The sequence below is a fragment of the Poeciliopsis prolifica genome, unplaced genomic scaffold (assembly GCF_027474105.1).
Source record: "Poeciliopsis prolifica strain line A6 unplaced genomic scaffold, Auburn_PproV2 SCAFFOLD006, whole genome shotgun sequence".
Taxonomy (NCBI): domain Eukaryota; kingdom Metazoa; phylum Chordata; class Actinopteri; order Cyprinodontiformes; family Poeciliidae; genus Poeciliopsis; species Poeciliopsis prolifica.
Genome location: NW_026562381.1, coordinates 11,366,847 through 11,381,537, shown reverse-complemented (window position 1 = coordinate 11,381,537; position 14,691 = coordinate 11,366,847). Strand labels below are relative to the sequence as shown.

Here is a 14,691-nt window from a genome sequence, read left to right as displayed (position 1 = left end):
GTTGTTGCAATAGCAACTCCATTGCAATGGGAAGTGCAACGTCACATGAGAACAATCAGCAACAATCAGCAACAACTTCATCAGTCGTCATTGTTTCAAAGTGTGACACTTTATTACAATATACATGATATTAGTTGGTCATACAAATGCCCAGTTCAAAACCTCAAACTATAACATCAAAAAAGAAAATCACAAAATATCATTTAAGTATTAAAAAACACACACAAAAAATCCTATATTTGCTCACGTATTTTAAATTATTAAATATATCTTACAATTTTAAATTAAAAAATTATAATTTTTTGTGCATCTGTCAACCTGGTGTAGCTGCTCGGTAGAGACTGCATAGGGGTAACTTTTGAGTGCAAGTCTGCTGAGGAGTGCGGCGGGAGGAGACGCTCAGATGATGTTGTGCAGAGCAAAAACCAGAGCGATGAGAGTCAGGGAGGAGGAACAGATGGAGGCGGAGGATCCAGCCTCGGTGAAAGGCTGGGTGTCTCAGCATCCAGTCCTTCTCCTCCTGCAGCCCCTGCTCGTCCAGCTCAGAGCCCACCAGCAGACGAATCATCTCATAGTAATTATTCAGCCACAGCAGCTGGAGATGGAAATACACACATAGATTATTAAAGGTGTTTTCACCGATAGTCTGATGGACTCGGTTTAATTGGAACCAAAACTGCAACATTTGCCACATTTTCAGCTGATGCAGTTTGCTTTCGCACTGCACTGCATCAAATCTTTTGAAAAACCTGTTCCCCTCCTCACCTGTGATGGTGCTGCACCAAAAACTACTGAATGAAACAACATGACACTGAGCGAAACTTCCTTCTTCACAAAATGTAAACAAAAGTGAAGCGGCGTCAGATTTTACTGGTTGTAAGGTTTCTCCTATCTTTGGTAAAAGACCAAGAGACATTTTTCCTGCTAATGCTGGACTCTTGAGTTTGTTTTGGTTGTATTAACCCAGAATGCCCTGCTGCAACACCTGCCTGGAGAGGGTTAAAAATATATTTAAAAAAACTAAAAGATGGGATTTAAGATACCTTATATATCTGTAAAAACATAAATCAATTAAAACAATACATTGAAATATCTTTGAAAGAAAAGAAACAAAAACATAGAAGTTTGCTTCACACGTGGTTTTGTTTTCTTTTGTGTTGTTTTGATCTCAGAGCTGCAGAGACGCTTCAACCACAAGAGTGAGAGGGGATTTTAAGAGGAAGCTAGAACCAATGCTGCAGGAAGGGGAAAGACAGGGTCTGTGTCACACTATCGAACGTCCCAGAGGTATTTACAACTTAAAACAGGAAACTGATGGAAGATCGTTATAGTTCATGAATCTGCATCTGCCTAGTGTTTTGTAATTCAGAGATCGCTTCTGCAAAAGATTCCTCACCTGCTTTGCACTGAGGAGCGAAGTGTCGATGAGTTTTCTGTCATATGGCACCAGAGAGACAGTGTCAAATGTCAGGAAGTTATGGCCAAACTGAGAGACAGAAAGGTCTGTTAGTGGTAAAGTAACTATGAGAAACATTTTACCACTGATAGGCTACAGCTTTCTGTTTGGTCTCTACCTTCGTAGGAACCGGAACGGTCACAGCGATGTCTTCAATCCGAATGCCAAAGTCATTCTCTTTGTAATATCCAGGTTCTGCAACCAAAAGGAAACAGAAATAGAAATATATACATATTTAAAAAAGCGTTTAATCACCTAGAGCCATTTTCTGGCTTTGCATTTCAGTGATTCTGCAAAAGCACAAAATTTTACCAACTAATTTTTGTTTAGTTTCTTGTCCAAATATCTTACAACACTTGAAATAAGTCCAAATAACTTTTCAACAAGAAACACAAGATTATTTTATGTCATTAATTCCTTAAATGTATGAAAAAGTAAGAGTTCCACTGGCAGATTATTTTAACTTGCAACTTCAAAAATATCTTGTTTCTAAGTATATTGATCTTCTGGTGGAACTAGTACTTTTTAAATTAATATTAAGGAATTATTGACTTTAAAGAAGCTCCAATATCTTGCTGAAAAGTCACTTTTAGGTTAGTTTTGTCTTATTTCAAGTGAACTAAGATATTTGCACTAAAAACCAGACAAAAATACTTGGTTAGATTTTGTGTTTTTTCAGTGTATGTGCAAATTTGTTTATTCATCAGCCATCGAGTTTTGTACATAATCAGATTATCTTTGGCAATAAAATGTTACTTAAGCCTCCCTCATTTCAGACATGTTTATAGTTCATTAAATGATTTTAATTAAGTTTATTGGAGTCCACAAACTGATTCTGCGTAATCCTGAGAGGTTGATGAATTCACAAAGAGCTCACCGATAGATGTGAACATGCCAGCTTTAAAGGGAATGTTGTTGCTCTGAAATCCAACCGGCCCTGAAAACACGTCAGAATAAAACAGAAAATATTACACAAAGCAGGAAAAACAGTGGAAGCAAACCTACAAACATATCTACAAACACTTTAATTCTGTTTCCTTATGATTAACCAGAACCTGAATATGATTTTTTGAACATATATTTTTCTGCAGTCTGAATAAATTGTTTCTCAAAGGAGTGACTGAAATAGGACAGAAAAAAAAAACACTCCTTCTGCAAAGACTCTACTTGGAGGAGTTTTAGGGTTTCTTTGCTGCTTAGTTTTTCTCCACCTCTACATGTTTTTTCCACCTAATCGCTACATTTTTATTTACTCTGGTTATCTTTGTATTACAGAATCATTTATTTATTATATTTACCAGGAACAAATGAAGCAAAAGCAGAGGAAATCTCTGGGACTGGGGTGGTAAATACTTTGTCACAGCGCTTTAATATTCTCCTTTGTTGCCGACACACTGTGGCTTATTTACTTCAGCTGATGTGGGCATCGAGTGACATAAACCACATCACAAGTGGTTGAATTGCAAAATGAAATGTTTGTTCACACGCGTCCGATGTTTGCCAGGTTTTGTAATGCCCCAGTTATTCAACTTATTGAAAACTCTCCTAGATTTGGTAATCAAATTAGATACATTTAAATATATATTAGTGTTTCTGTGGCAGCAAGTATTTAAAGGGAACCTATTCAGATGTTTTTGTGCTTCCATTTGGGTTTCTACTGCTTCGAAGAACAGGCCAAGGGATAAAAAAAAGAAAACTTATTAACTTATTGCCTTTTTAGGGCAATAAGTATGCCCTATGCGCTTCGTATGTGAAGAGTTTTCTTGTTGACTTCCCATCCAGAAACCACTTTCTGAATTCTTGTTCAATTCAAATAAAATTCAGAAATATTTTATTGCTCCCACAGGGAAAATAAATGATGTTGTAACTCATTAACTCAAACTCTTCAAAGAGTCAGCGTACGTAGTGATGGCTGTTGGCAGGAAAGATCTCTTGTAGTGGTCTGTAATACAGACCACAATACAGACCGCTCTGTATTACAAGCGGTCTGTATTACAGACCACTACAAGCAAACTAAGAGAAAACTAAGACCTCATTATCAGAATGATTTTCTGCAAAAAATGTCATAACAGTGCTTGTATTGCCTTTAGAAAACCTTACACTCATGAACTCCAAAGTAGTTCCCCACTCCGTGACCGGTGCCGTGGCCGTAGTTCAGGCCCACCTCCCACAGAGCCCGGCGGCCCAGCATCTCTATGCGCACCCCTGTGGAGACACAGAAGGCCTTTGACTGATCAGAAACAGGAGTGCAATCTTCTCAACAGGACATGAGGAAGAGAGCCCTCTAGTGGTGACATAAGAACACATTTCAGGGACCGGGAAGAGTAAATCCAACTCAAAATGTGCTCCAGAGTTTCCCACTCACCGCTTGTCCCTGATGGAAAAACAGTTTGAGATATTTCAATGTTTCCCATGAGAACTCGAGTGAACGCCTCCTGCAGAGGAAAAACAGTTTTCAAACACAAAGACAAAAAATTACACTGGACCTACTTTATTCATTTGTGTGGAAACTGTTGACAAATTTGAACTTAGTTAACTTAACTAGAGTAACATTAGTTGAATTAAAAATGTTAGTGTTCAGAGTGAGATAATTCGTACATTATGAGTGAAAATAATGCTAAATAAGTTCACTGAATGTACGCATTAGACAAGCTGACAAAAGTATCGCTAGTTCATTTAGCTTCTCTTTTAGCTGTCAATCTGAGGTGAATCATTAATTTCATTTTAGTTAAACATAACGTCATAAGGTCATAAACTCACATTATTACCATTTTTGCTTTCAACTAATAAAGTACAATTATGTGCACTGCAAAAGCACAAAATCTTACAAAGTAATTTTTGTCTGGTTTCTAATGCAAAGAGCTCAGTGAAGATGAAGACAAATATAACTTATAAGTAACTCTTTAGTAAGATATAGGAGCATATTTTAAGTCAATAACTCTTCAATATTGGTTTATAAGTACTAGTTCCACTGTCAGATTATTTCACTTATAACAAGGGACAAAATGTCTTGTTATAAGTGAAATAATCTGCCAGTGGATCTAATCCTTTTTCATCAATATTAAATATTTACTTACTGAAAATAATAATTACATTAAGTCAGTTATGCAAATGAAATGAGTATCTAATCTTCTTAATTTTGTAGAGTAACATGGAACTCATTGAAAGAATATGTCGAGTCAGTGATTCATTTTTTGAGTGCAATAAGAGGCTGTTTAATGTAAATGTCACCTTCTGCATATCTGTGGGCGTCCCCCAGTGAACCGTGCGGGTGATGTCAGTGGTCCCGTCTCTGAGAGTAGTGAGAAACGCCGTGACTCATTTTTGCTCACGAGACGTGAAGTGAAACTGGAGGAGAACGGATTTACTCACAGATACTGACCGCCGGAGTCAACCAAGAACATCTCATCAACCGTCAGCCTTCTGCTGGTTTCTTCTGACGGACTGAAAAAAAACAAATACAGGAAGTGATACTGGTGAAATAGTGTTTACTGTTAAAATACAACAGAAATGTTTTTAAAGCTGTTTTTAATAAGAAAGGAAAATACATCAGGCGTTGCTGATTTCTCTAGAAATCAGTTCTGAAAGTTTAAACTAAGAAATTTTCTTTTTAATTGGTTTTAGACATCAGAGCAGTTGGTGGTTGTTTGTCCGTTACACTTTCAGGTGGTTTAATAAAAAAGGTAAATTTAGCTGCGAGACGAATGTTTGACTTTATACCTGTGACAAGCTGCATATGGTGAAGTTGCTCAAACAACATAAAGCCTCATAAAAACTTTGAGCATTTTAAGAAGAAAGGCCTCATTAAAAATGAAAACATCAGAAAGAAGACGGCGTCTCACCTGTAGTGGGCAAGAGCAGCGTTTGGGCCGCTTGCAGAGATCGTCTCAAAGCTCGGGCCTCTGTTGTCCTTCTGTTTGCTGCAACGTTGATATTAGCTGTGACTCCAAAGTACTTTTATAAATACTTTATTAATACTACAGAGTAAAGTTGTGCATTCACACTTGTTACAAGGCAATTATGCACAAACATGTAAGAATACTACCTTCTTTGCCATTAAATCAGACTGAACTTTTCTGTTTTGGTTAAAAACATTTTATATCTGCTTGTTAAATCACAGAATAATGAGAAAGCTTTTCATATACAATACTTTGTTATTGAGCAAAAGGAAATAATCATGGACACCCTGACTAACCTCCATGGTTCCTCATTCTATGAGCTAAAGGACAAATTGATCACTTTTACTCACTTCCTTTCTTCTCCAACTTGTATTATTTGCTGTTATTTCAGCTCTTGGCTTTATGTTTCATCTAATTATTATTTTCATCTCCATATAAACTACATATAATCTGGCATTCAGTTTGGCTGTGGTGGTTTTGTGAAGATAGAAAGTACTAATGATTGATAAGTAGGATCAATACAAATGTCTGTGATTAAAAGGTGATCTATCGGCTGGTTTTAAGCTGTTGAGCTGTTTTGAGAAGCAGTTCAGACTCAAATGGAAGTAAAAATCGAGCTAATTGCAAATTTTCCATCATAGTTTTTCTTTAACGTGAAACATCTTTGCATAAAGTGAAATAAAAACATTTCCTGTGGATTGGAGCTACATAAATAAACGAAACTTAACCTGGACTGAATTGAAAAGTTAATGTTGGTTTAGGCTAACAGTCTTCTTCTGCAAACATCTGGTTGTAACTCAGTTTGTTGACTCACCTGCGACAGTGATTTACATATTCTGCAGCTCTCAGCTCCGTCACGTTCCCTTCTGGGACGACCTTTTCCAGCCACATCAGCAACTGGATGACTGCAACCGCATCCCTCACCTGAACAAAGTGAAAGTTTGGGTCTGTTTTTTTTTTAGGTGGTAAATTTGAATCTGCCTGTGATTGGGACGTACATGAGCTTCCCTCAGTATTCGTTCCTCGGTCTCGTCTTTCACAGCTTTAGTTGTCAGCACAGGAGAATAGGAGGATGTAATTAGTTTGTCCTATATTAGACAAACAAACAGTCATTAATTTAAATTATTTATTACAAATGAGCTGCACTTTTTGAAATGATCAGCATACCTGAGGTGTTATGAGCTCATAAAGAGCATAGTTTGTGTATTCTGTACCAATCCACACTTTAACGTCAGACTGAGCGACGTAGGTCATCAGATTTTCACGAACAGAGTCGTAACTTTTCAGCTGCACGCAGAGGGAACCGGTGCAGGACGCACTGAGATAGGCCTTCAGCTCCTCAGTCACTCTGTTTGTGTGGACGAACAGCCTGCAGCAGGACAAACAGCAACATGCTCACATGCAGGACAGCAGGGCGTTTTGTTGGGTTTCTGGTGGAACACTTGAAAAATATGCATGTCATTGGAAATGTCGTGCATGCAGACAACGGTGAAGGGCAAAAACAGCTTTATGTTTTTAGTCTTGATGTTTATTTTGTGATTTTTCATAAGTGATCACTGTAGTAGACTAGCTACTGCAGCTATAGCTAATATAACACAGCTGTGATTGATTGGCTAATTTAAACTCAATCTAATGATGAGCTGTCCGAGTCGGTCGCCTTTTTTAACCAAAACACTCAATCCCGCTGCACATCTACATGTTAATGTTGTCAAAGTCAAGCTAGCATAACTGAAGTAGCATAGCTGCTATTTTTAATTAAAATTTTATTTCTCTGTGGGAGTGTTGAGCACTAGTAGTAAAGCAGTGTGTCTCTTTTACTTTTACATATCAGGCGTATATTTTAGATTTAGCGTGTTAAGTTGATAACTCCACGGTTCAAACCAATGCTAGTCATGGCCTATAGCAGGAAGCTGGGGCTGGGATCTCGTGACATAATGCTGCAATGTGTCAATAAATAATTAGTTGATCAATAAATAGACATAAACAGTGAATGACTGACCAGATCTCATCTAAAGTTAGAAGTGTGTAGGAGTAGAAGAAAGGATTGTAGGGAATGTCGTTTCCACGTAAATTAAAGAGCCCTGAAAAATAAAAACAAACATCATCATTGACTTTAATTTCTTTCCAAACTGTTTCTATGATTTATTAGTTTGACAAAGCACCAGATTTTCCTCACATGCTGTTTCATCCAGAGCTGAGAGCAGAAGAGCTGTGGGTTGGTATGGATTTGTCGTCATCAGACTCCGTATCTGCTCCACCTTATCCTGCCACGTCCTTTCTGAGAGGTCAAACATTTCACTTTAAAGGAGCAGTACTGTGTTTTTCAGCCATTTTATACCACAATCAAGTTACTGTTATCTTCAGTTGTTATGTCACTTAGAAGAAATTAGAATTTGTTGCTTAGCGCCTTGAAATTGGACCAGTCAAAGTCTAAACCTAAATCAAACCAAGAATCTTTGGTAATATTTCAAATTAATGGATACAAAAAAAGTTTTATTGAGTTATCCAAAGTGAAATTCTGCAGCTGGTGGAGAAATCCAACATAAGATGTATATATAATTTTATTTGAAAAAGTGGTGTTTTATTTTATCATTAGTTAAAAAATAAATAAAGTTTTGGGAGAAAAGAAGCCACTGCTAAAGATGAAGAAAACTGGTTCAGTTGGGTCAACTTTTTTAGTTGAATCAATCTAAATACATTTTCCTGTAAATGTAGTTTATCTTCTGAGAATAAAAACACATTTGTGTGTTTTTGTTCCTTCCTGCTTGTTTGACATTCAAGTCATCTTCTTGTTCTTCATTAGTTAATGGGCTCCATCCAGTCTGCCAAGAATATAAGAGCCAGCTTTCTTATCCTGTCTGTCAGGATAAGAAAGAGCATGCATCATTATGTGCATGCTCTTAAAGCCATGCACAGAATGATTTTTCCAGTTAAATGTACAGACCATTAGGTTTATGGTGCCCTCCATTTGGTCCATTTTTCTAATCCGCAGCCATAAAGTCTAATAAGACCAACACTGAGACAACTTCCTGGCTTCTCTAGTCCTTCTGAGTTAGTATTCGATCTGCCAGCCAACCGTAGAATACACAAACACAGTCTTTATGGTTGTTTGAGGACTTACGTATGACCCTATCAGGCAGACGGGTGAGACTCTCTGCTGGGATTTGAGGTCTGTCTTTCCACACCTGGTCAACCAGGTTGACAGGAATGGACTTTAGGATTCGATTGCTGGACTCCAGACTCATGGCGTAGTTCTCTTGAGTCTCTAATGGAGCAAATTGCAGGAAAATACGGCCATTAAACACAATCAATCTCAAGTAAACAGTCCGAATGGCGTCGGGTCTGGGGTCCCTTTCAATATGTTCTATCAACTTGGTGCTTTATTGATGTTAAAATGGACTAACAGGTGAGGTAAGTAGGGTGAAAACTCACTGAGGGAGAAGAGGAAGGGATCAAAACCGATGTTGCCTCCTGCTGGTACCTCTGAGATGAGCCACTCCGCCACACTGATGATGGAAACTGAAACAACAAAGCAAACGTTTATCACTGACATCACAAAATATGGACAAAAACAGATATATATATATATGTAAACCTGTGAAATTCATGAGCCTTATCCTCTAGAAAAACTATGAAACGATGAAATATTTGCTCTTGGGTAAAATGTGGAAAAAGCAATGTTGCATGAGAAAACAAGCTTTGTTAATGGGAGCGTTTTCATTATAAAACCCTCATAATGACATGTTGAATCCTTGAAAGACTATTTTTGAAAAGATAAATTAAAACACACCACAACAATTTAAAACGAATGCATGTGTGCAGCCCTGCCATCAGGGCGGTGCAGTCACCCGTACCATCTTTCTGCAGCTCCCAGTTGCAGTCCATCTGTCTCTCAGCTTGGACCCAGTAGCGGCTGTCTGTCCACAGAGCCGCCTTGGTCTGAGTGACAACAGCAGTGCCTGGAAAAATGTGGGACAACAGCTGCACTATGAGGTGGTCGGTGTTTGATTACCTAAAACTATAAATATCAAACTTCATACTGTATGTGAAAAACCATCCTTGAGCTCTTTAAATGCAAGTTGCAAGGTCCCAGATGTTCTTGAAGTGGCATTAATTATCCTTCCTTTCATCCAAAATTGTTCAAGACAGTTCACTTTTGTGTCAAACACGACATCAAGGTACTTGAACTGTTCTGCCTGCAGTTTTCTGGTCTTTAGAGGTGACAGATGAAGCCTTTGGGCATCACAACACATGTTCATCACATTTTGGCTGGCCATGCCCCTCCTTCAACATTTACACTCGCATGTGAATATGGCTGAAAACAGATGCGCAATTATAAAACCATATATCTTTGAAAAGCATCAGTAAAGCCTCCTGCATAAGAAGCAAGAATGCAGCAAGTGGTTTCTGAATGGTAAGTCAATAACAAAACTCTTGTTTTTTTCTGCAGCCATTGTGCAGCACATACAGCGGTTAAACCAGCTGACCAAATGTGTTAGAATTCAGCTTGTGTTGCTAGGTAACAACGCAGTGCCCACTGATTATGACTCAACAATGGGGAGGCTTTTGAACAGCTTGTTTTCTAGATACAATAAAACAGCTGGGTGGTGTTTTTAAGTCCTTGAGCTGTTTTTAGAAGTAGCAGAACAAAAACATGCAAAATATGAACTTTACATAATAGGTTTCCTTTAAATCTTTGGGATTTTGCAAGGGATTAGCGAAAGTAATGGGAAAACTGTTCTTGTAACAGGCTGCAAGTCTAAATTGATGTGCAGAGATGACAGTGGTTCAATTACTTTTTCATGCCGTATTGATGGATGTTACATGGCTCAGGAAAGAAACTAATTGGAAATGGTCAGAAAACATAAGTGGAAAAAAAGAGTCAGAGCTCATAGAAAAACTCTAAAGAAAATATAACTTTTTAAATATGTGCCCTGAAAAACAGAAAGGAAGTGTGGCATTTATTCTCCAACTTTGTAAAGTAGATCTTACTAATACCAGGTTGGATCCACAGTTTGCATTAAATATTTTAGAAAATGTTGGAAACATTTATCCGAGTTTACATGACAGCTTCATAAAGTTGTTGCAGGATTGATTATCGTAAATCCACAACTCAAACCCCCTGTTTCACCACAGGTTGAACTCTGAACTTGTGGTGAAACGCCAAGCGCTCAGAAGCAGGAAGTGGACTACAGCGCAGGGCATTCTGGGTAAATACAACCAAAACAAATGAGCTAGAAGAAGAACTAGCTTCTGGTCAAAATAGAAATCCTACAACTGATCAATCCTGACGCTACTTTTTGTTCACATTTTATGAAGAAGGAAGTTGCACTGAGTGCCTTCTTGTGAGGGTTTGTGTTGTTTCTTTAGTCGTTCTTGGTGCAGCGCCACCTCAGGTGAGGAGGGGAACAGGTTTTTCCAAGGGTTTAATTTGTTTGACAGCGCAGAGGTGGGTAGAGGACCCAAAAATTGTACTCAAGTAAGAGTAGCACTACTTACACATTAATTTACTCAAGTAAAGGTGAAAAGTTACTGTCCAAGAAATTACTTAAGTGAGACTAAAAAAGTCTTTGATCAAAACACCAACCATTTAAAATTATGTGGAAATTTAAAATATTTTAGGAACCAAAACAAACATAACTCAAATGAGTAAAAAAAAAAAAATCAGGCAAGAGATTTTTTTATTCCAGTTTCTTTCAATAAAAAACTGTAGGTGTGTGGTGAATTTTTGGTTGAAACATGTTTGTTTTTCTTTCAGTGGAGATTCCAGAAATTTTACTCAGGTAAAAGTAGCAATACTTTATAATAAAATTCCTTAAGTCAAAGTAAAAAGCACAGGGCAGTAAAAATACTCCTAGAAGTAAATTTGATTGATTAAATGTAACTAGTTATGCGACAGACTGGCGACCTGTCCAGGGTGACCCCGCCTCTCGCCCGGAACGCAGCTGGAGAGGCACAGCACCTCCCGACCCCGTTAGGGTGAAGGGTGCTCAGAAAATGGATGAAATGTAACTAGTTACTACCCAACTCTGCAAACAACACCAGCAAAAACTGTGACACATGTTGTATTTTTGATCCAAATTGAACTCTAAGCCCCAGAACATTACAAAAACCCTGACACACAGAGAAATAAAAACATGCTTGTTGTTTATGCCAAATTTTGACTCTGCCATCTGACAGCTGCAACAAAAACCAAAGCTCAATAAAACAGGCAACGTTTTTACAAACTACAGTTTCAACTGGCCTCAAGTTTCCTTTCTAACTAACTTTGAGCTCATTCTCCTTTGACATTTAATGTCAACAAGGCATTTTTTGTCCAAATACCCACCTCTCACCAGATATTTTCTCTGGTTCAGATATTTTTCTGTACATCTGAGGGATGGTTGTGCTTTAAATTACCCTGCTATTACATCAGCAGATTGTGACATACTCAACCAAGCCCATCTGGCAACAACAACCAGGCTGCAATTTGTGATAAAAAGCAACAGAACAGATGTACTAAATAAAATGGTGAGATCATATTTAATGTGGTACCAACAGCTGAGTAAACCACTGAAATAGATTCATTTTCCACACATTTTGTGCAGCTTTGCAGCAGCGTGTTCAGGTATAAAACCTCAAATTTACGCTTGGACTGAAACGATTAATTGAATTAATTAAAATTTATTGATTATTTAAATAATTGTCAACTGATTTAGTAATTAATGGTTAACTCAAATCAAAAAGGCCACTTACTGAGTGAACAACATATATTCAGAGAAGTAATTAAGCCAAAACTGTACAAAAATATCACCATTTTACATTTAGGTTAAAAAATAATATCTCTCTCTGTAAATGTCCTCAACCCAGAAGACCTGAAGTGGCAGGTTTAGCTTCACCTGGTTAAAAAATCTTAAAAAGCATATCTAATTATTAATCAATTAATCTGAACAATAATCACCACATCAGCCCTTCACTGTGTTGATGTGAAGCAGAAAGCTGTTGATGCATCCTTTGCTACAAATGATAAGCATTCACTAAAGAAAAGCTGTTATTGTATTTTAAAATGTTTATTTACTTATTTAAAAATGTAATCAGGTGAGTTATTTATTTACATGTGTATGAAAAATATACGCATGCAAATAATTTTTTCATTTGACTAATCAATTAATTGTGAAAATAATCGATTGATTGATTACTGCTATAATTGTTACTTTTACTAATTGGATTTCCATATAAATCCAATTAGTAAAAGCCTTTTCTGTGACCAGCCTGATACATCAGCAGGCAGGTTACTCTGCGAGGACAGTCACCATGAATGAGAGGATGCAATTAAACAGCGGGTGAAAGCGCTGAAAACAAAATGAACGACGAGTTGGTGAGGATGTGGGATGAAAGCAGAGGAGCTCGGATGAGGAGGAGGATGAAGAGGACGAGGAGGAGGAAGATTGTACCTGCAGAGCCTGTAAAACCAGTCATAAAGGCCATCCTGGCGTCACGTGGGGCGATGTATTCACTCTGACAGAATGAACCAAAAAACAAGCTGCAAATTAAAACCACACAAAAGCAAACAAGGACTTTAAACCCATGTGGATTAATTATGACAGGCGGCAGATGTACCAGGTGAGCATCAGTGCCAGGAATGATGTAGGCAGAGACGTTCAGGGGCAGCATTTGGGCTCGCAGCTCCTGCAGCTGGATAGAAGTATTTACTGCTGTGCTGGGGAGATACTGCAACAAACAGACAGGAAGAACGATGAGGTGCTCACAAAGCAAAAGAAAATCTTCACATTTCATTAAACCCAGCAAGCTGCTGAATTATCTCCTTCTCTATCATCTTCTGTAATCATTAACGCTGGGTGAATCCACTGAGGGCAAAGTTGTAACTGTTTTATGGAAAACTGTAGTTTGTTGTTTACTGCTGAGTCTCACCGGTGGAGTCAGAGAGCAGTTCCTCTCGGTTCGTTCATATGCAGCAGCGCAGAAACCTGAAAACATATGAAAACAGAGCAAAAAGAAGATTACAGATCCTGACTCAAAAGCAGCTCTAAACAATTAGATCAGCATTGACCGAAAGGTTCTCAGTGTTTCAGCTGTTTGACAGTTTTCTGGAAGTTTGTTCCAGATTTCTGGTGCAGAGGTTTGTGTCTGTGCAGGTAACGAGTCAAAGCTGAAGATTTATGAGCACAAAAAGTCAGAATAAATGGAAATCAGAGCACAGTTCTGCAACAACAAACAAGTTTTCTCTTATCTATTTGTTCAAATGTAGCGGCTCTGAAAGACAAACTGCAAGATTATGAAGACGGAGAAAAAAGACAGGAAAAGTTACAAATGTTGTAGCTTACTCTGCTGAATTGTGTTTTTTAAACATCTCCATCAGTCAAGCAGATTTCAGAAACAATGAGCTCTTTACATCATAAATACACAAAATAAAAAGTTACCAATTGAGAAACCAGTAATAAACAGTACGTTTTGTCGAATTTCATAATCAAAATCATCAAAACACATAAAAAATATCTGTAAATGTTCCATGATTATGGCTATAAAGCAACTCTAAACAAATAGGTTTTCAGCATTGATTTAAAGGAAGTCTGTGTTTCAGCTGTTTTGCAGTTTTCTGGAAGTTTGTTTCAGACTTATGGTGCATAGAGGTTTGCATCTGTGCAAGATTGATTTCTCTTTATCTGACTTTTTGTGCTCATAAGAGTCCAATTCTGGAAGACAACTCAAAGGTTTTCTGTTATCTATTTGTTCATATGCAGAAATGACAAACTGCAGGAACATGAAGACGGAGTAAAAATTTTCTAACATATTTCTTTGAAACGTTTCTCATCAATCAGTCAGAATCAAGGGAAATCAAACTGCAATTCTACAAGACAGCTCAGCATTTTTCTAAAACTGTAAACCTGTTTTGTTAGCTCGAACGTTACAGCAGCAGCAGCAGCAGAAAAGAAGACAAACTCTTTACCGGTCAGTGCGACCACAGAAGCCGCCCACAGCCACGCAGAGGAGGGCATCTTCAGCTGCACACGGCTCTCAGACTGCCGGCCGACCTGATGAGCATGCAGGTTATGTGATGAGGAGCGCCGGCGATGTTGTGAGTAACTGTGTGTGTGTGTGTGTGTGGAGAGCCGCCCTCTCTCTCCCTCCTCCTGCTCCTCCTCTTCCTCACTGCCACTCAATATCTGCTCTCCCTGTGGCCCGTCTTGCAGGACTCATGAGCAGAGAGCGGATTTTAAGAATAACTCTGTGTCACTGTGACCAGTCATCCAGTTTCCCTAGTCAAACATTATTTATTGACACTTAAAATTAGAAACTTACATGCATGAAAATACACAAGGTTTTCTTTTTGGTCAG

General features: G+C 38.1%; 1 protein-coding gene across 1 annotated transcript; it reads right to left on the bottom strand.

Moving 5' to 3' along the window:
• Positions 1–90: 90 nt before the first annotated feature.
• Positions 91–14,422, bottom strand: LOC129360299 (xaa-Pro aminopeptidase 2-like). The gene is given in 22 exon segments (XM_055030428.1): positions 91–496; positions 498–595; positions 1,397–1,486; positions 1,575–1,651; positions 2,334–2,393; positions 3,557–3,661; positions 3,822–3,891; positions 4,688–4,748; positions 4,829–4,900; positions 5,299–5,376; positions 6,170–6,279; positions 6,354–6,443; positions 6,523–6,724; positions 7,355–7,436; positions 7,532–7,633; positions 8,477–8,620; positions 8,788–8,874; positions 9,210–9,314; positions 12,789–12,852; positions 12,955–13,065; positions 13,267–13,322; positions 14,303–14,422. Coding segments are annotated over 22 exon segments (2,010 nt in total). The 5' UTR covers positions 14,352–14,422; the 3' UTR covers positions 91–399.
• Positions 14,423–14,691: the final 269 nt, after the last annotated feature.